Source organism: Oncorhynchus gorbuscha, linkage group LG10, assembly GCF_021184085.1.
Source record: "Oncorhynchus gorbuscha isolate QuinsamMale2020 ecotype Even-year linkage group LG10, OgorEven_v1.0, whole genome shotgun sequence".
In the NCBI taxonomy this organism is placed as follows: domain Eukaryota; kingdom Metazoa; phylum Chordata; class Actinopteri; order Salmoniformes; family Salmonidae; genus Oncorhynchus; species Oncorhynchus gorbuscha.
This window is the reverse complement of record NC_060182.1, coordinates 70777364-70804353: the sequence shown is the minus strand read 5'-3', so window position 1 is coordinate 70804353 and position 26990 is coordinate 70777364. Positions and strand designations below refer to the sequence as shown.

Genomic DNA, 26990 nt, shown 5'->3' with positions numbered 1-26990 from the left:
CACAGATACACAAATCAGCATCATAGAATACAGATTATACTTACAAACTTTTCTGGACATGGAAAGTCAAACAGCTTTACCATTCCAAAGTCATCGCCTGTGACAATGTTCAGGCCAGAGTGGGACACACAGGCACAGGTGACGTCTGCTTTGTCAGTGTTACGGGACCAGATCCCCACAACCTCGTCCCCCAGGACACTGACCAGACAGTGAAACATCACACGTTAGACAGGAAGTAACTCCAATGATCATGTGGTGCTTTGACGGGCCTTTTCTAAATTTAGAATTTGCTCAACTACTGTGTCCTCTTTCCTCAGTCCTCTCTCGCCTCCTTATGGAAAAAGGTAATCGAGGAAAGGCGGCGAGGAGAAGGAACATGGATGAAAATGCGCTTGTATTAAATGAGACTCTACTCACACATCAACAGGCAAATTATGTTTACAGGGAAGGAATCCCAAAATAAATACAAAGTGAGGATAAGTAGCATATCGTTTTTAAATGTTGCATGTTTTTCTCCTTCGAGAAAACAACAACTGCTTTAAACGGGGTGTGACAGATATCAAAACTCTTCCACGAAGAACTCAGGTAGGATACACATGACTGTCCTCGATGAAAGGTGGCTAACGAGGAGGTGAGGACACTCTTCCGTTCGCCTACTAACTAATTGGCACTCTCTTTGACCACTTGACCAATTATCGGTTTCCAGGTCACAGAGGAGAGAACAGACTTTTTCCCAAATGAGAAAAGGCCAGGGTGTAACCCCTGTGTCCTCAGTATGGATTACTTCATATGGACACGTCAGTAGTGTGATTACTATGGCCCTAACATAACACACACTCACCTTGTCCATGTGGCCCAGGTTATCCTGTCTATGACTGCCTGCTCTGTGGCCTGCTTCCCAGATGGTACCTCATACACCAGCCGCTTGTAAGCACCAGTAGATATCTGTTTGGGTAATAGCAAATAATAATGCAGTCTGAATATTGTGAGAGTTTCATATTGGAGAGTTAGTACACATTTGCACAATCCTAGATACACAGATCTTGTGCCTCTACCTGAACATAGCAGCTGTCTGCAGAGAAGTCCATCTGCATGACAAAGCTGGGGATGTCCCTGCAGCAGTTAATACGGTTGAGTTGTGGTCCAAGCGTCAGGTCGTAGAAGTCAACCGCACTCTCACTGGAGCCCACTGCCAAGTAGCGTGAATCTGGACTGAACCTGAGGAAGAAACATGTTCAGTAGAAAATGTGTCCTCTGACATTTGTTCCAACACAGAGAAGAATACTCAGTACACTTGGGACAGGTTTCCCCATAATAAGCACTGTGATTTTTTTTATAGGGATCCGATTTTTTTTATAGGGACCCCCCCCCCCCCACCTGATATCTTGGATGGGGGAGCGGCGGTCCCTTTTCTTGCCCCAGATCTTGAGTGAGGTGACCAGCAGGATAATGAACTCTCCGTTCTTCATGCCGATGGCCACCATGTCCCCCTCAGGGCTGTAGGCCACCGTACGTGCTGGGTGGCCCAGGTTCACCTTGTTCAGCATCTTCTGTTACCCCCAAAAAGATTCAACACAGAGAAAGTCAACACACAAGGTTCTTATAGTGCCTCACTCACAACACATGAGTAGTACAATACATCTGTGAGAAAGATTCCATCAAAAAGCTAACAGGACACACAGAGGCTCCTGACCTTCTCTGGGATGTCCCACAGCCTCACAGTGCCATCCTCTGCAGCGGACAGGAACACATCCCGAGTGGGATGGGTGCCCACACCCCAGATCGGTCCATCCATGTGGCCGTTAACCAGGATGTTGCACGCCGCGTTCTTCTCCCCCACCTCAATGATCTCAGCATTCCTCGTTCCTACAAGGATTTTACCCTTCAACAGAAACAAGGTAGATGTGGATGAAAAATCCAGATGTGGACTTGATCCTTAACCAAAGCATGACCCATTACCATATTCTTCATTCCCAGTGGATGGTGGAGAGCCTAACCTTTCCTCTGCATACGGAGCGCACACAGTCTATGATCTGTCCGGTCTCCAGGCGGAAGGCTCTGCAACGCTTCAGCTCCTGGTCCCACAGCTTCAGAGCACCTCCTTCCTTTGACCTATAGGGGGCACCAAAACACAACACCGTTGTGACTACTGTAAACCATTCAGGTTTCTTACAAAAACACATTTAGGAATGAGAGTAAGAAACCGTATTAAATAGCAGACTTAGATGAATGAATCCAAGTCAGTTTATTGAGTTCAGAGGGCTAACAATAGTGGTAGCTGGTACAGTGAGGAGAGGAGCAGTACTCACGGCCTTTCCTTGCCTCCCGTAACGATGAGGCCATCTCTTAGTGTGGTGTACATGGTGAATACAGGCCCTGTGTGGGCCTTAGCCACTACTCTCACTAGAATGTGCTCCTTCCACACACACACATCCCCACTAATAGTACCTGTAAATGTCAAGTTATTCTGAAACAAAAACCAAAAACTGCACTTATCTAGTGATCTGAAAGTGCAGAGGATCATTGCACAGACAATCAAGCGGTACAAGAACCAATTACATGGCATGTTATCAGTTGTTATCCGTATCGTCGTTGTTAACCATAGCCAAGTATATTCAATAGGCTTTTATATGCATGTAATTATTTCTACATTTATCATATCATACTACACACCATTGTCATGCCTTTGAAATGAAAGGTAGGTTATATTCAAATGTTTTCAACGTGAATTCAAGTCATTAGGAAATAAATGAAATAAGTATAGTATGTCTTAACAATAAGCCAAATGTCAAAAATATTAACGCTGATCATACATATTCCATAGGGGAAATTGCATATGCGGTAACTGTATTGTCCGATCAGGTATCATATGGCAATAGAGAGTGGGGAATGGACTTACAGCCCCAAAAGCCACAGAGAGCATGGTCTGCATGCGGGCGTCCTCTATGTTACTCATCATGCCCTTCTTACTGAGCAGAGCCCGGCCCGCCAGCGTCCAGAACCTCACATGCTTGACACCCACAGACACAAACTGGGTGTCCGAGTCTGGACGGAACTCCGCCACAAAGATCCGCTGAATGTGGCCTGACCGACTGGCCACGTTGGCACCTTGAGAAGAATGATTTATTAGAACAAGCTCTGTAGGTGATACATTGACCTGTATTAATTCCAGCTGGGCACTAACAGGTGCACCGTGATGAGGTGAATAGCCTCTACTGAGTTAGTGTCAGGTGTTTACCTTCTTGCCACTTCCAGATGGTGATGGTGTGTTCTGGGTCCAGACCCACAGAGAGCAGCAGCTTCCCAGTGGCACTGAAGCTGACCGAGCAGACCCCCCGCGAGTGGAAACAGCGCAGGACAGACAGCGTCTGCTTGTTCATGGCATCCCACACGTGAATGGAGGGCGACGTGGCTGAAGGAGGGAACAAGACAATTGTAGATTCAAGCTTCATGTATGCTGACTGAGAAGAGGACAGAAACGTTTGGCCCAAACTAAATCCACAAATTAAATGATTATGTGATTGTGACTTTTTGATTAAAAATAGTTGATCATGGATATTAAATATCAATGGTACATTCATATAACAATGTGCCTTGAATAAAGTAGCCTACTAATGTAAGTGGGGGTCAAACAAGAGCTGCAAAGACTTCAAAGCAAGCATGTTTGTGTGAGGTGCACATTTGACCTTCCCATCTAACCTACTAGGTGGCAGTGTATCAATATAATACATTGTGGATGTAGCAGAACAGGGTTCCCCAACTGGCGGCCCGCGGACCGAAATTGATCCACGGGTGGTTTGATTTGGCCCCCCCAAGTTTTCTGAGCAATCATTTTGAAAAAAAAATTGATGTCGGACATAGAAGTCTGTAAAAACACCAGTTATTAGAATAGTTTTAATCTGTTCCCAAGTATTCCCACACTTCATAGAGAGACACGTGATCGTATACAAATGTAAGCAAGGTTTGAAATGATCATGTTTTTGTCAAATATTATATCTGTTTGGGATTCGTGAGGTCAAATTGCAGTCTACAAATGATTTGTAATTATGTTCCAGCTCCCTGACCGTCCGCTCAATAAAATCAAATTGCCCGTGGCTGAATCTAGTTGATGATACCTGTAGTAGAAGGTATCTGGGTAGCTGTCGATCAATTAAACCATGCTCTGTATGAAGAAGATTAGGATATTCTCAATCTACCATGAGAAAAGCATCTTCATATTTTCCCTTTAGTTTATTGAAACCCTCTCCTTCAGAACAACATTCTCTGCTGTCTGGAATAAACCAAAACTATTGAACCAAAACTAGTTCTTACCTGACATATCACCGGTATCACCTGTAAGGAAAAATAAATATTTCAAAAATACTAAGATCAATGGCACCACTACAACTCTATGACACTATTTTACACAGGCCAAGTGTTAATAAGATTTTTGTCAGCATACTGTATTGTAGTTGTCTTCCTCATTAAGAGCCAATAGACACATGGGAAATGTACAAGGGGCTCCTACATGCAGCTTTTGATTCTCTCTTTCCAGACAAATAACAGTTGTTTACAGACTTTGACTTTGTTTGATAGGTTTCTGTGGATTGCGAGGCACAGAGCATGCGTGACAATGATTATTTTTATTCAACCGTGTGAATATTGCGATTATACAGGTTAGCTGCTTCAGAACACAGATAAGAGAGGGTAGGGGAGCACAGTAGTCCCCCAGCAGAACACACAGTTACAACACATAGGGAGAAAAACATGAGGTCAACCTCTCACAAACATACCTACTTGGCCAGTTGCTACCACGTTGGGGAATTTGGGGTGTTGATTGATAGTCAGGCACAGAATGTCATCACTATGTTCTATATAGAAGCTTTGGCAGGCTGCAAGGAAGCACACACACACACACACAAATATATATATATGAATTGACAGTTCTCGTAAGAACATGAAAGAACATATTTAGGATCTGAAAGAACAGCATTAAGACTCATTCAACAGAACTGTAAAACTCTGTTCAGATGAACACAACTCTGCCCATCCCTTCTTTACTCTAACCCCCCCCCCCCACCTGTGGTTAGGTTGAGGACGATGCCAACAGAAGCTGTGTGGTAGATGATATCTGCCCCCTCATTCAGGTAGTGGACGTTGTTGCGGCAGTCATTGCCACGGTAACCAAAAACCAGATCCAGCACCAGGTCCTGTGGGAGAGTCGTGAAAGGGCCAGGGTCAGAGGTAATCCCCATAGCTACAGAGGGCGAGACAACTTTCTTTTTTGTCAGTGCCAGGAATGGCAGAACAGCAGGAGCATGTACTTCCTCAAAATGAAATTAGGATTAAATCAGGGTCCCTGAAGAGGAGGTCTGGAGTGGACAAAGAAGAACACTTGATTCTAAAGGATTGCATTACCAAAACAATGACCAACCCATTTGCTGAATTACAAACGCATTTGATGAAATAGGTGGGTTGCAACAGCCAACATCCATAAAACATGATTTGGACGTGTGTATTTGTCCTGAGGTAACACAAGTCTCACCTCGATGGGCCTCTTCTTCTTGCCCACGTTGTTGGTCTGCAGCTTCTCAGGCTGTGGCAGCGCCCTGCTAACAGGAGGCCTGACACAGAATAAGAGGAGCTGCTGGGTATGATCCCATCGACCAATCTTTCTCAAGTCAAAGATCCAAAATACAAGTCAAGACATTCATGAAACACGTATTTCCAGAAGACCTTTCTTGAGCTGTATGTGCTCAACAAGTGAAATTTGCGTCTGAAATATTTAATCAGAACTAAATATGGACCAGAGGAGATGTGTCTTACCTTGACCCTCTTCCATGGCAGCGATAACAAAGGGAAAGGGAACATTAGAACAGGGGTTCTGACAGCACAGCGTTTACAGCTGCCCCACCGACACAGCAGCGTAACACAACACTGACACTGCAGCCACTGAGGACATAAAATACACCATATTCAGCACCACGGAGTATCCATAACAACCAGCACCTTCAGGATCTCTATGACAACCACTAACCAGCACCCACAGATGCTGCACGGGTTGTCCAACCATAGACTGAAGCAGACATGATTTTTTATTATAGCCGGAAACCAAAAACATTTCCAAAACCCAAATAAAGACCTTATGTACGGCTTATTTGGACAATAGGTTATGTGAAATACATATATTAACATCCTTTATCAATCGATACTTGAGATAGCTGAAACTGAGATACTGTATCTCAGGGTTTACAGTATATTGTGCCTAGCAAGAGGTACTTTTCCCTAAAGTAATAGTTATGTCTTGTGTAAAGTCTCTTACCTGACTACCCCCTGCCTTCAAGTAGAATGAAAGAGGAGAGCAGGACAGACAGAGACAGATGGACAGACATTGAAGAGAGAAGAAGAGAGAGGTGAGGTTATCCTCAAATGGGCAGTATGAATTCACGTAAAGGCAAAAAATAAACGTGATTGAGTAAATTTGAATTGACACAAATTGAGTTGGTGGACCGTTTGGTCTCACTTTACTACATTCACTATGAGTCCCCAATTGGCTGTGCTTTCACTACATCTCGTTTCACTTTAAACTGATTGGCTCAAAGTATTTTGACTGTTCAAGATTTGTCCATCATGTGTCCAATAAAGAAAGCTCAAAAGAAAAAGAAAAGAAAAAGATTTGATCCCTTTGGGTGTCTCTCCACAGTCCTGTGGTTCGTTACCTCTCGTCCACAGACGGCTCCTTCAGCTGCAGGTGGGGTTTGACCCCAGTCATGGGACGCATGTTGGTGGATAAGGCCTTGATGGTGTAGTTGATCTCATTCTCCCTCGTCACATCACTGTCATAACCTGGCCAATGACAGAAAATATCACACAGCCTTTTTACCATCTACGGGAGGCTACATAGAATGACGTATTAGAGGGAGGCTAAATATATCCGTAGATAGTGACTCTGTGATGACTTCAGACTGAAGCCCCCGGTTTAGCTTGGGGTGTATTTCTCACCCCCATCATCCTCGCTCTCGATGTCCGATTCTTCACTGTCACAATGTCTGGCCTCCCGGTGCCCCTCTGCCTCGTGGGTCCAGATCATGAGGCACGTGTCACCCCCGCCGACCGTCACCAGGAGACCGTCATCATGCGTCCAACGCACGTTAGTCACATGGGTACTATGGGCCACGTAGCGCTTGAACTTTGCATACTTTCCCTGTGGGCAAAAGAAGCATTAACTTAAAATAAAATTGTTTTAACATTAGCATAGAATTAACATTACATTAGTGTAAATGTTACAATTTTATAATTAAAATGAAATAGTAATTTAGCTCTTATCCAGTGCGACCTACAGTTAGTGCATTCATCTTAAAACAGCCAGGTGGAACAACCACATACAAGCATCTCAGTCACAGTAAGTCATTTTTTTCTTCAATAAAGTAACTATCCACAAAGTCAGTGCTAGTAGGAAAAAGTAAAGTGCGAGTCTGTGCAAGGGTGTTTATATTTCTGCTTTTTTAGAGGGGTAGGGTGGGGGGGGGGGGCTTGGTGCTGTGTGGTTATTTAGATATTTAAGAGGGTTTACATTCCAGTAAGGGCAAGAGGACATTAAAATATCATATTTATTATATTATAATAAAATATTATTAACAGTGTCTTACCTTGACAGGATACCTGAATAGCTTGACGTATCCCAGATCATCCCCCCGTTGCTAGCACCTTTCTGTCGTTGCTAAGGCAGGCAGCAGTCACCTCGGTAACCTCACTGACCACAGGCCAGATCCCCTCACAGGACGTCCCGAGCACACAGGTCCATGTGCTCCAGTCTATCTTCTCCACCTGAAGGAGAGGAGTGAGGAGAAGTGCGAGAAAGGAGGAGAGGAGGACACCAGTGGTTCCTATGAGATTTGACACAGCACCAGCCTGACAGACTCATCTCTAACCCCTATCTTCTTAGTGCCCCCCGCTCTCTGTGTCTCACAAGGTGTCACACAGTGACAGTGAATGTCACACAGTATAAGGCCCTAAAAACACTATCCCATTGAAATTGCCAGAATGAGAACGATGCTGGTGAAAAGTGGGCCGTGTTAATGCTTGAATGCCCTTCACACGCAGTCCTGTGACATGCCAGGGGGGGAAGTAGGCCAGCCCCGCTATACCCACCACAACGCCATGAGGCATGGCAGCATTGTCTGTGCTTTGCTTACCTCAGTAGCAGGAATGGTCTGCTTCTTCCCCCGTGGAGCTTCGAAAAATAACTGCTCTTTAGCACCAGTGTTTACTTGAAGTAGTTTTCCTGTGAATGAGAGAACACAGTTAAGATTGAATCAGATTACAAATTAAACACGTTTGTAGCATTATCATTCAGTTTTATACTTGGAATAACACAAAACAACTATTTATTTACCCAGGATTTCAACACATTGTGAATGAGCCAACAGTAACAATTGCCTGAAATACAATGGCTTTGGTTCAAGTCCACAGTCAGTGTAGATGTTAAACCAACATGTTTACCTCTCTTGTCCCAGTCCAGATGGGTGGTGTAGATGTTAAAACAACATGTTTACCTCTCTTGTCCCAGTCCAGATGGGTGGTGTAGGTGTTAAACCAACATGTTTACCTCTCTTGTCCCAGTCCAGATGGGTGGTGTAGATGTTAAAACAACATGTTTACCTCTCTTGTCCCAGTCCAGATGGGTGGTGTAGATGTTAAAACAACATGTTTACCTCTCTTGTCCCAGTCCAGATGGGTGGTGTAGATGTTAAAACAACATGTTTACCTCTCTTGTCCCAGTCCAGATGGGTGGTGTAGATGTTAAAACAACATGTTTACCTCTCTTGTCCCAGTCCAGATGGGAGGTGTAGATGTTAAAACAACATGTTTACCTCCCTTGTCCCAGTCCAGATGGGTGGTGTAGATGTTAAAACAACATGTTTACCTCTCTTGTCCCAGTCCAGATGGGTGGTGTAGATGTTAAAACAACATGTTTACCTCTCTTGTCCCAGTCCAGATGGGTGGTGTAGATGTTAAAACAACATGTTTACCTCTCTTGTCCCAGTCCAGATGGGTGGTGTAGATGTTAAAACAACATGTTTACCTCTCTTGTCCCAGTCCAGATGGGTGGTGTAGATGTTAAAACAACATGTTTACCTCTCTTGTCCCAGTCCAGATGGGTGGTGTAGATGTTAAAACAACATGTTTACCTCTCTTGTCCCAGTCCAGATGGGTTGTAGATGTTAAAACAACATGTTTACCTCTTGTCCCAGTCCAGATGGGTGGTGTAGATGTTAAAACAACATGTTTACCTCTCTTGTCCCAGTCCAGATGGGTGGTGTAGATGTTAAAACAACATGTTTACCTCTCTTGTCCCAGTCCAGATGGGTGGTGTAGATGTTAAAACAACATGTTTACCTCCCTTGTCCCAGTCCAGATGGGTGGTGTAGATGTTAAAACAACATGTTTACCTCTCTTGTCCCAGTCCAGATGGGTGGTGTAGATGTTAAAACAACATGTTTACCTCCCTTGTCCCAGTCCAGATGGGTGGTGTAGATGTTAAAACAACATGTTTACCTCTCTTGTCCCAGTCCAGATGGGTGGTGTAGATGTTAAAACAACATGTTTACCTCTCTTGTCCCAGTCCAGATGGGTGGTGTAGATGTTAAAACAACATGTTTACCTCTCTTGTCCCAGTCCAGATGGGTGGTGTAGATGTTAAAACAACATGTTTACCTCTCTTGTCCCAGTCCAGATGGGTGGTGTAGATGTTAAAACAACATGTTTACCTCTCTTGTCCCAGTCCAGATGGGTGGTGTAGATGTTAAAACAACATGTTTACCTCTTTGTCCCAGTCCAGATGGGTGGTGTAGATGTTAAAACAACATGTTTACCTCTCTTGTCCCAGTCCAGATGGGTGGTGTAGATGTTAAAACAACATGTTTACCTCTCTTGTCCCAGTCCAGATGGGTGGTGTAGGTGTTAAACCAACATGTTTACCTCTCTTGTCCCAGTCCAGATGGGTGGTGTAGGTGTTAAACCAACATGTTTACCTCTCTTGTCCCAGTCCAGATGGGTGGTGTAGGTGTTAAACCAACATGTTTACCTCTCTTGTCCCAGTCCAGATGGGTGGTGTAGGTGTTAAACCAACATGTTTACCTCTCTTGTCCCAGTCCAGATGGGTGATCTAGGTGTTAAACAAACATGTTTACCTCTCTTGTCCCAGTCCAGATGGGTGATGTAGATTAGGGACCCCTTGCACACCCCCACCCTCTTGCTGCTCATCACATTATAGATGTCCACAAAGCTGTCGCCCGACGCCACCGCCAGGTACTTCCCTGCACCTGAATAAACACAGCAGCCATGTTTCAAAAGGGTTTCCTCATGTGTTTCACAAGACTGACAGACCTTCTGATCAGCAGCCAAGACAACACAAATAAAATAAACTCTGACTCCATATCTACAGTATGAGGTCACAATTCTTTATAACAAAAACAACTATCTTCGAAACCCTTTTAAGTTACTATCAGTGATGTGTTGGGAAACTGGATCGAGAGTTTAGTTTCTAGCTCTCACTTTATCCTCCCCCACTACTCTCTTCCCACTCAGACAGACTTTGTCTCTCCCTGCCTGGCCTTGTTACATACAGTAGTGTATTTGGGTCAAGCCTGCAGCAATACCTCTTCTCCTCACAGCAGGGGAAATATGAATACCTGGCCACATCTCTGCTTATTTTGGATTTATTTTTAAGAAAGTTCACTTTTACACTCTGTCTTTCTTTCCTCAGGGAAGAATATCTGGATGGGGTTTGTAGGGAGGGAGGGATGAAGAGAGGGAGAGGTGGAGGGAGGCGAGCATCTGACCTGGTGAGAAGCGTATGTCTGAGATTATGTCCTTGCGGTGGTGGAAGGACACGAGGTCCTCCAGAGTGTCTGCGTTGACGATGAGGAAGCTGCCGTCGTTCAGGCCCACCGCCAGGGCCTTGCCCTCAGGGGAGAAGCAGCAGCAGCGCCCCCCTATGGAGGACGTCAGTTAGTACCAATGCACCTAATAACTGTAAGAATGCACCACAGAAAGAAAGGAAGGAGGTGAATGAATGTAGCATAGACTTCTCTATTTTGAGGGTTGAGTGACTCACCTTTCTTGAGCTTGCGTACAGCCAGCATACAGTGGCTGGGGGACAGGTCCCATATACGCAGGGTTTTGTCATCGCTGACAGTGGCACAGAGAGGGAGATGAGGATGAGTGGCCAGGCCCCACACCTCACCCTCCATGTGACCCTGTGGACCCATCAAATAGACAATATCATTGAATTCAGTGCAGCTCAGTTCAACCTAATCAAGGTCAGAGAGAAAGGAGTAAGGAACCACATTTTATAGGGTGAACCATCTTCTGACCCCTACATAAAATATTTTATATACTTAGTTAAATAAACGTCTAGCACAGCCTTGTATTTGGCAAGCACACATCCACAGATTTATTGTTAGAATTATTAAGTGCATCATGAAAATCAATGGAGGAGCCATAGCTTCTGTTGCTTGGCTTCACCCATAAGAAATTGCTCATTTTTTGCTCTAGAGCATTTAACAAAATAAATCAATAGCATTAGTTCTGGGTTTCCTATGGGTCAAAGGAGGCCTGGGGAATTTGAATTTACAAAATTAAAAGTCTGCAGTGCAAATGTATCAGTCTTGTAAAAAGTTGCCTAACTTTTTCTGCAACATTAATCCAGGGAAAGGGAAAGGGAAGTGGGGATAACTAGTCAGTTGTACAACTGAATGCCTTCAACTGTAGTGTACAGTAGTTTTGCAATGGTTTCCAAAGTGATGGGACAGTTCCCCTCACTGCCAATCTGTTTGCAGGATTTAAACCCCAAAATAATGTGCCCCCCCAGCTGACCCCTTCATTACTGACATCTCACTGACTCCCAAACGGCAAAAACCTGGCTGACACATCCCTGCTGGCCGGAGTTACAGCTGGAGCATGGCACGTGTGCTGGTCATTGTGGCATTTGTGACAGACAGTTGACTTTTTAAATTACACTGTATGCAACTCTGTGTATCCGCTCACCTGGACCAGCAAGGTGATGGGTCCACTCTTATCCACCTCCAGAATCTCGCCATTCTTTGTCCCCACCAGTATATAACCATGACCAAGAGATATGGCACGTATGGAAGGGTTGTCCTCCAACAGCAAACCTATAGAGTGAATTATAGGACAACGTCAAAGACCTTCACTTTAACCAGCGTCAGAGGAAGCCATCTTCATTAAAGCTAAACGGATTGAGTGTTTAAATGGATTTCCACTGAATGATTCCATTGGCGTTGGAGCTATGAGCCCAGTATGTAATGTGATTGGCTCCACGGCGGCGGTATGAGAGAACGGTGGTCTTTTTACCTTTGGAGCCTGGAGCGAGGACTGCTCTCTTGATGGCGTACGTCTTGAGGCATCTCTCAAAGGTGTTGTCCCACAGAGCCACTATGCCGTCCTTCCCTCCGGTCACAAATCCCTACAGAGTGGAACGTCACGAGAGAACAGGCGATAGATTAGAATCTCTCTTCTTTAATCACTCGCATAGCATCTTCGTATAAAGCTGACAACTGAAATAATACAATCCTAGTACTCTCTTCATTGACAATACTACACCATCAGAATTGTAATGGCACAAACAAAGGGAGAAACAGAGATAGCGAGAGAGGAAGGAAGAGAGAGATAGAAACAGAGAGAGCCGTCTCTATTTGACATTTCAAATGGCCAGTGTGTTAACCCCTTCCCTTCCAGTACCTTCTCCAGGGCGTGCATACTGAAGACTGGGCCATCATGGGCTTTGACTGTCTTCACCAGGAACATGTCCCTCCAGATACAGATGTCTCCTGTGCACGTCCCTGAGAACACCATCTCCTCTGTCCAGCCATACACAGCACACATCATCGTCTCGGTCTTCCCCATGTTGCCCTTACGCCCGATCAGACCACCACCTGAAAGAGAGGTTGTGTCAGTAACTCACATGACAACACATCACACCGTTCCTCGAGACACTGCTGAGTCAACTCTCGTCTGACTTTGGGGTCTCTTACCTGTTTTATGCCAGAACTTCATATGCTTTATTCCTGCTGTGATGAGCTTGTCAGGACAGTATGGATTCACTTTGATGACGAAAATCTTATCCTTGCTTCCCCTGGAAAATGATTGCATTAATTCCATTCACACAAAAATACTGTGGATCTGAAATGGAAGAGGAATACACTTAGAAGGCAGTTAGTAAACAGTGCATCTGCATAGTGTGGCTGCCACCCTCCCTAAGGGCTCTTAATCACTTCACATATGAACAATAAGGATCAGTAGCCTTTCCTGTCTGATCCAATGGAGCGTAGTGCACTCTGGGATGGCTCCCTAATCACTGGCCTTTCCTGTCTGATCCAATGGAGCGTAGTGCACTCTGGGATGGCTCCCTAATCACTGGCCTTTCCTGTCTGATCCAATGGAGCGTGGAGCGTAGTGCACTCTGGGATGGCTCCCACTGGCCTTTCCTGTCTGAATCACTGTCCTGGCCTTCCTGTCTGATCCAATGGAGCGTAGTGCACTCTGGGATGGCTCCCTAATCACGGGCCTTTCCTGTCTGATCCAATGGAGCGTAGTGCACTCTGGGATGGCTCCCGAATCACTGGCCTTTCCTGTCTGATCCAATGGAGCATAGTGCACTCTGGGATGGCTCCCTAATCACTGGCCTTTCCTGTCTGATCCAATGGAGCGTAGTGCACTCTGGGATGGCTCCCTAATCACTGGCCTTTCCTGTCTGATCCAATGGAGCGTAGTGCACTCTGGGATGGCTCCCTAATCACTGGCCTTTCCTGTCTGATCCAATGGAGCGTAGTGCACTCTGGGATGGCTCCCTAATCACTGGCCTTTCCTGTCTGATCCAATGGAGCGTAGTGCACTCTGGGATGGCTCCTAATCACTGGCCTTTGAGCTGCTGCATCACTACATGGCCCTCACTGAGGCCAGAGCAGTACTGACACCTACTTCATCTCTCGATCCCTTCCAATGGAGCGTAGTGCACTCTGGGATGGCTCAATCTGAGGCCAGAACAGAACTGACACCTACTTCATCTCTCGATCCCTTTCAAGCTCACTGAGGCCAGAACAGAACTGACACCTACTTCATCTCTCGATCCCTTTCAAGCTCACTGAGGCCAGAGCAGAACTGACACCTACTTCATCTCTCGATCCCTTTCAAGCCTTCTCACTCACTTCCTTCCATCCCTCTCTCTTCCTCCCCCTCTACTCTATCTCTTCCCCTCACCATGCTCCTCTCCCAGCTGAGGACTAGGCAGTGCAGTGCACAAGGCAGGCTCTGTCAGGCCCCATTTCCCTCTGTCCGCCTCACTGCACTGCCCACCAGGGCCTGCAAAGGAGATTAGTGCAGCTCCAAGCTGTCTCTGAGCTGCCACGGGAGCACAGTACACAACAGCTACGGCACGCAGGCTCTAACCAGCCTGATGGAATTCCAATAGACTGTATTATAGCTATGAATATCAAGTGCAAAGCCATAGAGGAAGAAGACCAGCAAAGACTGGGAGAAATGGGGGTGCCCATATAGATGCTAGATGACGATTTTGAAGTCCTGGATATTGGATATTTGCTCGTTTGAATTGCCATTTCGATTTTACATAATTGTCTATTTCTAAACGGGCACTTTTAATTTGAGATTAGCGCCCACGGTGAATGCAGTCTGAACCCAGGTAAGATGGATCCGGGTTAAGATGGATCCGGGTTAAGATGGATCCGGGTTGAGATGGATCCGGGTTGAGATGGATCCGGGTTGAGATGGATCCGGGTTGAGATGGATCCGGGTTAAGATGGATCCGGGTTTTAAGATGGATCCGGGTTAAGATGGATCCGGGTTTTATGATGGATCCGGGTTTTATGATGGATCCGGGTTTTAAGATGGATCCGGGTTTAAGATGGATCCGGGTGAAGATGGATCCGGGTGAAGATGGATCCGGGTGAAGATGGATTCGGTTTAAGATGGATCCGGGTTAAGATGGATCCGGGTTAAGATGGATCCGGGTTAAGATGGATCCGGGTTAAGATGGATCCGGGTTAAGATGGATCCGGGTTAAGATGGATCCGGGTTAAGATGGATTCGGGTTAAGATGGATCCGGGTTAAGATGAATCCGGGTTAAGATGGATCCGGGTTAAGATGGATCCGGTTTAAGATGGATCCGGGTTAAGATGGATCCGGGTTAAGATGGATCCGGGTTAAGATGGATCCGGGTTAAGATGGATTCGGTTAAGATGGATCCGGGTTAAGATGGAATCCGGGTTAAGATGGATCCGGGTTAAGATGGATCCGGGTTAAGATGGATCCGGGTTAAGATGGATCCGGGTTAAGATGGATCCGGGTTAAGATGGATCCGGGTTAAGATGGATCCGGGTTAAGATGGATCCGGGTTAAGATGGATCCGGGTTAAGATGGATCCAGGTTAAGATGGATCCAGGTTAAGATGGATGGGCAGGAGATCTGCTCCAGACATACACTTTAATCATTCAGCTGTGAGTTGGCAGGGCCAAGTGTTCTCTATTCAGAAAGTCTGCAGGGTGGTTCCCCTCCCTCCTCTCTTTATCAATCAACCAGTGAACACTCCTATATAAATGTCCACATTTAAAGTGGAGGTGCTCAAGTTGTCTAGAGAATTAAAGGGAAGGTTTAGATCGAGAGCATTGATGTACTTGTTGTTGTTCTCTCAGCTCTGGAGCCTGTACTGTACAATGGCCAGGGGATGGTTGAGATGCTCGACATTGCATGGCTGGACACGTATCTGTGAATCAGTGGGGCTGGATGACTAATTTATCCTGCAGGGACTACTGACCGGGTTATAGCCTGTGGACAAAGATCTCACATTTGCATGAATACAACCAAACTGAATCTGCACCAAAACTAGTATTATGAGAACAGCATGTATAACACGAGCTAACTCACAGAGAAAACAGAAAACATTCTCTGTTCTTGTTTTTCATCAGTAAGAGCGCAGTGTTCCTAAAGCATGTCAACCCACTAGGACTTATCTTGACCTTTGACCTCTCCAGTCTCTGCCTATCAAGGAGACGGCTGTTGAGATCTGAATGGCTCATCTGAGATGCCATAACAGCCACTGTACTGTACCAACCTGATGGCTGAGAGCTTCTCCCCCTTCCTCCAGTCCCAAAGGACAATGGTGTGGTTGTCATCCAGCCCCACCGAGGCCAACCGCTTGCCATCCGCTGAGTAAGAAAAACAAAACCCAACTTCATTCAATACAAAATTCACAGGGAGGCTTCTTATTTACTCTTGTTTTGTGAGGAACAGTAAACTAGCCTGCTCCCTGGTATGATTCATGGCATGTAATGGCAGCTATGCCTCTGTCTGTGGCCAATTAGTGGGAGAGAGATGAGCACCTTTTCCTTGATGTGCCAGCCTGCCAGAGTACACTATCTCTGTAACATGTTTGTTCAGAGCGATGCTCTTAAATTGGCACAGATTTTAACTCGCCCCTCCTGTGTGAAGGAAGAGTTATTTTTCTTCATGGCTGACTGAGAATGTCAGGTTAGATTAAAGCAAAAATGGATCGTTGTTGTGTTCAATGTGTTACATTATCTGGAGAGTGTATGGAAAGCAGCTGTAAACAACTCTGGGGTATTACCTGAGAAGTCCAAGGCACACACTCCCAGTTGGTGGAATCCTTTCAACACAGACAGGGGTGTCATAACCTCTGTATCCCATACGTGGATGGAAGAGTCTCGCCCCACCTGGACAGACAGAAGAATACAATTAGCTTCCACATAATGCTTCCACTCATCCACAGCAACTTCCACACCCATTCATGACAATTCAATCGTTTTAGCACAGTCTTGGCAGTAGGAAATCATCTTTGGTTACTCTGCACCATAAGCATATGAGCCTCCATCTCCCAAAGGCACCCTTAAGAGGTCAGCCTCTCTACCCTTAGGCCCTGAGAGGGGTTGCTACTCTATCCCTGTCTCTGAATAGTTCATTGGTAGCAGTTCTACTTACCTGGCCTGTTGCTACATAGTCCTTGAGGGGGTGGATGGCCAGGCACAGGATGTCGTCGTCATGGCCCATGTAGAAGCGCTGGGTGTTCTGCTGTCGGTTGTACACCACCCCCACGGCCGCCACGTGGTACACCATCTCCCCTGTCTGGGTGTAGAACAGGTTGTTCCTGCAGTCGTAGCCTCTGTAGCTGGAGCACCACAACACAGGGAGCAATTATTGAGATCAATAATAATGAATGATTCATATCAGTCACAATCTATCTCTTGCTTGTGTGATGTTTGATGGTATGTGGTGCTGCCATGGGTGATGGTATGTGGTGCTGCCATGGATGATGGTAATGAGGTGTCCTAACCCGTGGATGAAGTGTAGCTTCAACCCGCTCCCTGGTGCTCTCTCCCTCTTCTTCATGGCCACCGCACGGTGCTTCTCCTTGGACAGCTCTTTGAGCTGAGGCAGATCTTCTTTGTAAACCTGGACATGGAAACACAACATGAGGAATCTGTTAAGGTTTTTACTCAATGTAACATCAATTGTTTTTCATATGCAATGTTCACAAATGTGTCATTTTCAAAGGCAAAGCCATATGAGAGGAGAGCAGGTGTTGTGTCACTAACCTGCCGCCGATATGTGAGGTGTGTCTCCTGCTCGATCTCCGAGTCCATCTCAGGCACGTCTGACTGGTCCGAGTCCGACTCCTCACTGTTGGAGTCGCCCAACGTCTCTGCGGGAGAGAAGAAGACTACATCATTTCTATTCTACCACCCAGCTGCTCCCACATCAGTCTGTTCAATAGGGTTAAACACACTAATCCAGAACCAGCAGACAACCAGTATTGAGTACCATTTTAGCCAACACCAAAGTGAATCACAGAGCAATTAGTTTGCTGGGTGAAGATGACATCTCATATTCATCAAGCAAGCCTTTCAAAAGTCTTAAGTGGTGGACTGCTTGTCCCGTTCCACAGCCCTATTACTCAGACTGAGACATAAAAATGCTGATGCAGAGAGACTCGGTTGGCCGTGCCAAGACCAGGCAGTGAGTAGCCCTGGCACTGCCAGGCCGGTACTCGCTGGTCCATTAGGAAAATTAAATGGAAAGGCAGTTAGTGTGTGGTTTCATTTGACAAAGCGCAGCGCAGCTCTGTCTGAGACCATTTAGTTGAGAAACATGACTTACAAACGAGGACAAGGTTGTAGGTGCTGTACACAAACACAAAAGTGCTCTTCTATGAGCTGATGTGGAAAGCTTTTAGCTGGGATAAGGAACATCCTTCAAGGGGAAGGATCACAGACTTCGCTGCACTTCAGAGTCATATTCACATTGAGCAGGGGTGATGTTATAGAATAGAACGAGGGCAGTAATAGAAATGGGACAGCGACGTACCTTGAGGTGCTATGTGAAGAGCTTCCTTCGACTTTCTGTCTGTGACAAACTTCCACTGGAACACTGAGTGGTCAGCTCCACCAATGGTTATCACCCACTGGTAGTCATGTGACCACCTGGCATTGGTTATATGGGCAGAGTGACCTAAATACTTTTTAAACTTTGCACCTGGGATAGAGAGAAGAGTAGTTCCAGGTTAATTTGTGAATGCATGAACTGACAACGTCACGTCCATGAATAGAGGAACCCATGGAAATCCTCACCTTTCCTTACACACGGGTACCGTAATAGTTTCACTAATCCATAATCATCTGCTGTTACTAGAACTTGATTATTAAAGTTGGCGTCAACAGAGTTGATGTCATTGATCTCCGAGTATTTGGGCCATATTCCGTTGACCTCGGGGCCCAGCACACACGTCCACGAGGACCACTGCACCAGCTTCAACTCTTCCCTGTTGGTGACCTCTTTACCGCCTGTGCAGAAAGACAGTAATAACTCCATCATGTGCAACTAAAGCATCATAATCGTCTCAATACCTTCATATTAGAAGGAGGAAGGGATTCAAATGTATTTTCAAGTAGATACACAGTAGTTTACACAACAGCAGTTGAACATTTTTACATGAAGTTGGCAAAGTTGTTCATCATTTTACAACAGGACGGCACAGTCGAGAGGAGAAGCTACATTTCCAAAAGTTCCAAGCAGTCAAAACCATTTGTTTTTGAGCCAGGGGTGTCACCAAGGCTGTGTTATATGTAGTAGCTCATTGTCAAAGATGGCCATTTGAATAACAATGAACCGTTACCCAACATTCCACAATCGTCCCAACCCTAGCCCTACAACAAGGCATACATGACACGTATAGCTGTAAAATATCATTCATAACAGTGTAGAAACGACACAAGAGAAATCCTGTCTTAGCCGGTGCACTTTCCTTCCCATAGAGAACAAGGCTCTTCACAGTGTCATTTATCGACATGCTGAGACGTCTCATCGTCAGACTTACTTGGCATCCTGTAGAAGAGCCTCTTTCCGTTGCCGTCATTGGTCTGCAGATACTTGCTGTCTGTGGACCAGTCCATGTGTGTGATGAAGCTAGTGGAGCCGATGCACTCTCCCACCTTCTTGTACCTCTGCACCACGCCGTAGATGTCCACAGAGTTATCATTGGAGCCCACGGCCAGGTGAGCTCCGTCAGGAGAGTACTTCAGCTCATGGATGGCCTCCTTCCTGTCTTTGATGTGGACCACCTCTGTCATATCTCTGTGGAGCGGGAGGACGTTACTGGAAAGGTCATTCACTATATTCTTTAAATATGAAACAACCATTCTCTAATCAAACTGAGTATCCAAGCATCCACTAACTTGTCATATTGTTCATGAGTAATGAAATTGCAAAAAAGGAAGTTAACATAAAGTTCATACCAAGCTAATCAGAAAAAAATCTGATGTGCCCTTTGACCTCTGCCCTGTACTCACCTGACCCGTAGGACGGTGAAGGAGCCGTCCTTCATACCCAGCGCCAGGTGAATACCGTCCGTGCTCACAGCTGCACAGCGGATAGGTTCCTCCATATTACAGCGAGCTATCAGCGCATGATCTATAAGGCTCCATATTCTACAGAGACAGAGGGAGAGGGAAAGATAGAGGGAGAGACAGAGACAGAGAGAGGGAGAGACAGAGAAAAAGACAGAGGGAGAGACAGAGAAAAATACAGGGAGAGACAGAGGGAGAGACAGAGAAAAAGACAGGGAGAGACAGAGAGAGGGAGAGACAAAGACAGGGAGAGACAGAGGGAGAGACAGAGAGAGGGAGAGACAGAGAAAAAGACAGGGAGAGACAGAGAGAGGGAGAGACAGAGGGAGAGATAGAGGGAGAGACAGAGGGAGAGACAGAGAGAGGGAGAGACAGAGAAAAAGACAGGGAGAGACAGAGAGAGGGAGAGACAAAGACAGGGAGAGGGAGAGACAGAGGGAGAGACAGAGGGAGAGACAAAGACAGGGAGAGGCAGAGAAAAAGACAGGGAGAGACAGAGACAAAGACAGGGAGAGACAGAGGGAGAGGGAAAGATAGAGGGAAAGACAGAGAGAGGGAGAGACAGAGACAAAGGGAGAGACAGAGACAGAGACAACGGGAGAGACAGAGGGAGAGACAGAGAAAAAGACAGGGAGAGGGAGAGACAGAGACAAAGGGAGAGACAGAGACAAAGGGAGAGACAGAGACAACGGGAGAGACAGGGACAGAGGGAGAGACAGGGACAGAGGGAGAGAGAGAAAAAGACAGGGAGAGAGAGAGACAGAGACAGAGGAAGAGGGAGAGACAGAGACAAAGACAGGGAGCGAGAGGAAGAGACAGAGAGAGGGAGAGACAGAGACAGAGGGAGAGACAGAGACAAAGACAGGGAGAGAGAGGGAGAGACAGAGAGAGGGAGAGACAGAGACAGATGGAGAGACAGAGAGGGGTAGAGAGAGACAGAGGGAGAGACGGAGACAGAGACAAAGGGAGAGACAGCGGGGTGGAGACAGAGGGAGAGACAGAGACAGAGGCAGAGAGAGAGAGAGGGGGAGACAGAGGGAGAGACAAAGGGAGAGACAGAGAAAGAGACAAAGGGAGAGACAGAGACAGAGGAAGAGACAAAGACAGAGGAAGAGACAAAGGGAGAGAGAGGGAGAGGGAGAGACAAAGACAGAGGGAGAGGCAGAGACAGAGGGATAGACAGAGAAAGAGACAAAGGGAGAGACAGAGACAGAGGAAGAGACAAAGGGAGAGAGAGGGAGAGGGAGAGACAAAGACAGAGGGAGAGGCAGAGACAGAGGGATAGACAGAGACAAAGGGAGAGACAGAGAAAGAGACAAAGGGAGAGACAGAGACAGAGGAAGAGACAAAGACAGAGGAAGAGACAAAGGGAGAGAGAGGGAGAGGGAGAGACAAAGGGAGAGACAGAGAAAGAGACAAAGGGAGAGACAGAGACAGAGGAAGAGACAGAGACAGAGGGATAGACAGAGGGAGAGACAGACAGAGGGAGAGACAGATAGAGGGAGAGACAGAGACAGAGGGATAGACAGACAGAGGGAGAGACAAAGACAGAGGGAGAGACAAAGACAGAGGGAGAGACAAAGACAGAGGGATAGACAGAGACAGAGGGATAGACAGAGACAGAGGGATAGACAGAGACAGAGGGATAGACAGAGACAGAGGGATAGACAGAGACAGAGACAGACAGAGGGAGAGACAGAGGGAGAGACAAAGACAGAGGGAGAGACAGAGACAGAGGGATAGACAGAGACAGAGGGATAGACAGAGACAGAGGGATAGACAGAGGGAGAGACAGACAGAGGGAGAGACAGAGACAGAGGGATAGACAGAGACAGAGGGATAGACAGAGACAGAGGGATAGACAGAGGGAGAGACAAAGACAGAGGGATAGACAGAGACAGAGGGATAGACAGAGACAGAGGGATAGACAGAGACAGAGGGATAGACAGAGACAGAGACAGACAGAGGGAGAGACAGAGGGAGAGACAAAGACAGAGGGAGAGACAGAGACAGAGGGATAGACAGAGACAGAGGGATAGACAGAGACAGAGACAGAGACAGAGACAGAGACAGAGGGAGAGACAGACAGAGGGAGAGACAGAGACAGAGGGATAGACAGAGACAGAGGGATAGACAGAGACAGAGGGATAGACAGAGGGAGAGACAGACAGAGGGATAGACAGAGACAGAGGGATAGACAGAGACAGAGGGATAGACAGAGACAGAGGGATAGACAGAGACAGAGGGATAGACAGAGGGAGAGACAGACAGAGGGAGAGACAGACAGAGGGAGAGACAGAGACAGAGGGATAGACAGACAGAGGGAGAGACAGAGGGAGAGACAAAGACAGAGGGAGAGACAGACAGAGGGATAGACAGAGACAGAGGGATAGACAGAGACAGAGGGATAGACAGAGACAGAGGGATAGACAGAGGGAGAGACAGACAGAGGGAGAGACAGAGGGAGAGACAGACAGAGGGATAGACAGAGACAAAGGGAGAGACAGACAGAGGGAGAGGCAGAGACAAAGGGAGAGACAGCTTTGCAGTACTCATGTGGGTCCAATTCCTTAATGAACCATATAAGTACCTGAATATGTGTACCTGTATGTATACATTGCTTTGGACACACCAGATCATTGAGGGTAACTGCATTTGTGGAAGGGATACTGTAGTTCTAATGAGCATAAACTAATCCTAGGGTTTGACAGTGGCTGTGCTTGGTCACCCACCTGACTGAACGGTCATCGCTGCCGGTCATGGCCAGGGGCTTGGTGGGGTGCACTGCCAGCGCCCACAGCTCCCCCTCACAGTGACCCTGCATGATGAGGAAGGGCTTGGTGCGATCGTGGACCACCACCTCAAAGATCTCACTGTCCTGGGTGCCCACCAAGATGTGATCTCCCCGCCAACACACGCTGCGCACTGACAACCCTGCCAACACACACACACACACACACACACACACACACACACACACACACACACACACACACACACACACACACACACACACACACACACACACACACACACACACACACACACACACACACACACACACACGGTTAATAAATAAAAACATTCAGACAGACACCTACACACAGAGTGGCTGTTAGAAACAGAACAAGACAGAAGGAATACAAGAGGACTACACAGTCTATTAGTTGTTATGGAGACAGTGTAGTTGGCGGCCTCTGGGGTAAGAAGGAATTGCGGTAGCTATATACAGTATATTCATACATATTCATATACTGTACATACATACATATGTATACGAGTAATAGAATAAGACTTTGGGCTGAATAAGGGGGAACAACACAACACAACAGAACAGAGGTAGTACTCTGATTGTCCGGTGCCCTGCTCACTGTTACCCACCTCCGCTAGTTTCACCTCTAGCTACAGTTAGGCCCAAGACCACAAATCAAACGAAAGAAGGAAGAAAGGAAACAACTATTAGTCCCTAGAATACATCCTCTAGATGTAATAGAAAGGGCTCTAGGAGGCATACAAAAAGGCCTGTACTATCAAACAGCATGAGAAGAACACGCTGGCTCATTTAACGACTCAGTGCACATTGGCATCCTGTGGACTGGCTCTGTGTGGGGTTAGAGAAGAGGAGAGTAGATGAGGGAGTTGCATGTCACCTTTATATCCCTGGTCTGTTTCCCTGAGATCGATAACAGTGATGGGTTTGAAGTTGAGATCCCACAGCCTGACACAGCCGTCCCGGCCCCCCGTGGCAAAGCCCTCCTCACAGGCATTCATGCTGAAGATCCCAGACTGGAAGAAAAGACAGTCTGTCAGTGGGGATGTGCAACACAAATGAACAAGACAGCCCAGCGGTACAGCAGCTAGCGACAGCCCAGCGGTACAGCAGCTAGCGACAGCCCAGCGGTACAGCAGCTAGCGACAGCCCAGCGGTACAGCAGCTAGCGACAGCCCTGCGGTACAGCAGCTAGCGACAGCCCTGCTGCAGCCGACACGTGTCTGACAAGGCTTTCACAATTAGAAACTAGCCGCGGCGCGAAGAGATAACACAACGGTGCGTCACATAAAGCGCTTGAACCATTGTTTTTTTTTCCTAATCTATTGGCAGGCTCCGGGGGCCACCTGCTGTGCAACACAGTGACTGAAGTAGACTGCTTGGAGTGTAGAGGACAGACATGGACCAACGTAGAGGGCCCTTCCCCCGACCCTCCGGCCCTGCATGCAGCTGTTGAACTCACAGATATCATTTCATCCCGAGAAGTAAACGGCCGATTCATTTCACTGAGGAAAATGAGAGAGAGCCAAAGAGGCTACATGACATGGTGTCACCCTGCTAAACCGGTCCTCTTGTATGCTGGCATCAGGCTAAATAAACCATGCTGTATAGACGGAGGAGTTGATCAGTCGCAGGTGGCTGAGTTGGACATAGATGATGACCTGTTTAATCATCCACTGGTCAGCACTAAGGTGGGTGTAGGCAGGCAGGCAGGCAGGCAGGCAGGCAGGCAGGCAGGCAGGCAGGCAGGCAGGCAGGCAAGCAGGCAGGCAGGCAGGCAGGCAGGCAGGCAGGCAGGCAGGCAGGCAGGCAGGCAGGCAGGCAGGCAGGCAGGCAGGCAGACATGTGGGGGCTGTAGCAGAATGCAAGCCTGAGCTGCATAGCATGACATCTCTTGATTTGAGAAGAGTCTGCTGCTTAGCATTCCCCAAACTACATCCCACTACTGACAGGGGTGACACATAAACAAGAGACACCACCAGGAAGTGAGGCAGAACTAAAGCTGATTTGAAGTTAGAACCAACAACCACACACACTTACTCCATGGGCTCCTTGGACTGTCCGGATCAGGTTGATGCCCTTCCAGACGTAGATGTCACCATTCAAGGCACCTGAATATGTGACCTCATCTCTGGCACAGGCCAGGCAGAGGATGGTTTGGAGATCTCCCGTTTTGCCAAAAACTCCTCGCTTAGGGGTCAGGGCGTTGCCACATAAGCTCCAAAACTGAACGCAGAAACAAACAGGGGAGACAGGAGAGAAGACTGAGTTTAACGGGGTGGCTAATAAATAAATCAACCAACTCATTCTACCTGAGAGTCAGACATGAATAATATCATACAAAAACATTATCTAGCATGGAAACAAGGCTGCAGCATTTTAACTTGTGTTCATTTGTAGAGTGAACATTAGTTTAATGTTGTAAAGTACACGGTCTATACAAAATGACAAAGACAAACACTGGGATCACACTGCGCACGTAACTGCATGTAACATCTCCATTTGTATGCACACACACCCAGACACAGACACACACACACACACACACACACACACACACACACACACACACACACACACACACACACACACACACACACACACACACACACACACACACACACACACACAGACACACAGACACACACCCAGACACACACACACACACACACACACACACACACACACACACACACACACACACACACACACACACACACACACACACACACACACACACACACACACACACACACACACACACACACACACAGATCCATCTCCATACACAAACTAAAATCTAACTTTACACACAAAGGCTCAAATCTAAATCCCTCACCAAGTCCACAGTGGTGAACTCACGCTGGAGGTCAGAGCTGTAATCAGCTGATCAGCATGCAGACACACCCTGCCTCAGGGCAGGTATCACCATCACACACAGTCTCCACCACCACTGGTCTCTATCAAGCCCAGGCCCACCATAGTTCATGAACAAGGTCATTGGGATGCACAGGCACATTCCAGACCGCGGACAAATTCCATAAAGCGGAGAGACGCTTTGTCTGCTTGACGAGGAGATCAAAGGAAAGAGTTGAGTGTGTGTTGGGTTTCCTATGCCCAGACACTGGCACCGTGACACGTGTCAGAGCACAGAGAGATGCACTCGTCAAAGGGAGCAGCTGGAACATGACAGCCTTTTTCATTTCCTGCCTTAGGAGGATGTCTCTCATGCCAATGTTTATCCCCCTAGCTTTAGCTAGAGCTTGGATCTCTGTTCATTTGTAAAATGCCTACAGGTGTAATCATGATGCATTATACATACAGGCTTTAAGTAAACCAACTTCCAAACAACCTTTGAGTTTGATGTAGATAGTAGCAATATCCCAACACTGAGGGTACTAAGTGCAGTGTAGTGTGTCCTACGTATCAGACGAGAAGAGCTGTACGTCTGTAGAGCTAAGATAGGATCCAGGGATGAACTCTGGTACCAGCCCAGCCGGTGTGTTAACAGGAGGGATTGATTATCACAGGCCAGCATCATCAGCTCCACTGCAAAGCCTGAGGTCCTGGGACACCACAGGGGAGGATGTTCTTAATCCTGTTGGGGAAGTCAAGCCAGAAAGTCGTACCCAAGAAGAGAGTGGGTGCTTGGCGTGAGGGCAGGTTGTGTTGAGTTGTGTGGTTGTGGAGTCAGGCAGTGGGAATGGAGGCGGCGCGAATGGGCGCCTGGCTGGCCCTGCCTGCCTGGGTCTGATAAGACAGGGACACGCAGGCCGCAGCTAATCCCCTCACTGCTCTAAATTACTGCTGAGAGGAGACGAGAGGCTGGAGGGTTTATAATGAGACCAAAGGAGGGGGGGGAAGAGGGGAGAGGGGAGAGGAGAGAGAGAGACTGAGCTAGTGAGAGAGAGTGTGAGTGAGAGAGAGACTGAGCTAGTGAGAGAGAGTGTGAGTGAGAGAGAGCCGCAGTGACAGCGGAAACACTTCAATTCTGCTAAAGAATAACAAATAAAACCACTCTCTTTAAAAGCAGAGAGAGCAGCAAGACCAGACGATCCTCCCCAGCCAAGACTTAGGCTGGCCACAATGAGTCATAAAGAAGATGAAGGGAAAAGAGAGGAAGATGCTCTAGCTAACAGTGCCCAGCCCAGGATCTGCAGAATGTCAGTAATCAGTAACATGGCCACGTGCACAACAGAACCTTCCTGCACCACTTCTCCAGGGAAAACCTTTTAATGTTATCAAAGTTGAGAGGGTGTAATCCATCAGTCAGGGCAGGCAGGCA

The 26990-nt window shown here is 47.0% G+C and overlaps 1 protein-coding gene across 1 annotated transcript in view; it reads right to left on the bottom strand.

The window, feature by feature from the left end:
• The window catches only part of LOC124046471 (echinoderm microtubule-associated protein-like 5), a 59579-nt gene that overhangs the window by 962 nt on the left and 31627 nt on the right, over nt 1-26990 (bottom strand). The window contains 39 exon segments of the mRNA XM_046366866.1: nt 45-198; nt 842-945; nt 1056-1218; nt 1378-1550; nt 1694-1882; nt 1998-2112; nt 2310-2467; nt 2900-3108; nt 3239-3412; nt 4312-4332; nt 4773-4871; nt 5060-5189; nt 5525-5603; nt 5806-5814; nt 6302-6316; nt 6699-6825; nt 6982-7183; nt 7629-7673; nt 7675-7806; nt 8175-8263; nt 10173-10304; nt 10824-10976; nt 11099-11240; nt 12031-12158; nt 12358-12469; nt 12745-12938; nt 13038-13138; nt 16131-16224; nt 16644-16749; nt 17015-17201; nt 17367-17485; nt 17629-17735; nt 18398-18565; nt 18661-18873; nt 19407-19663; nt 19879-20016; nt 22668-22869; nt 23586-23721; nt 24746-24931. Of these exon segments, the coding sequence (XP_046222822.1) occupies nt 45-198; nt 842-945; nt 1056-1218; nt 1378-1550; nt 1694-1882; nt 1998-2112; nt 2310-2467; nt 2900-3108; nt 3239-3412; nt 4312-4332; nt 4773-4871; nt 5060-5189; nt 5525-5603; nt 5806-5814; nt 6302-6316; nt 6699-6825; nt 6982-7183; nt 7629-7673; nt 7675-7806; nt 8175-8263; nt 10173-10304; nt 10824-10976; nt 11099-11240; nt 12031-12158; nt 12358-12469; nt 12745-12938; nt 13038-13138; nt 16131-16224; nt 16644-16749; nt 17015-17201; nt 17367-17485; nt 17629-17735; nt 18398-18565; nt 18661-18873; nt 19407-19663; nt 19879-20016; nt 22668-22869; nt 23586-23721; nt 24746-24931 (5262 nt within the window).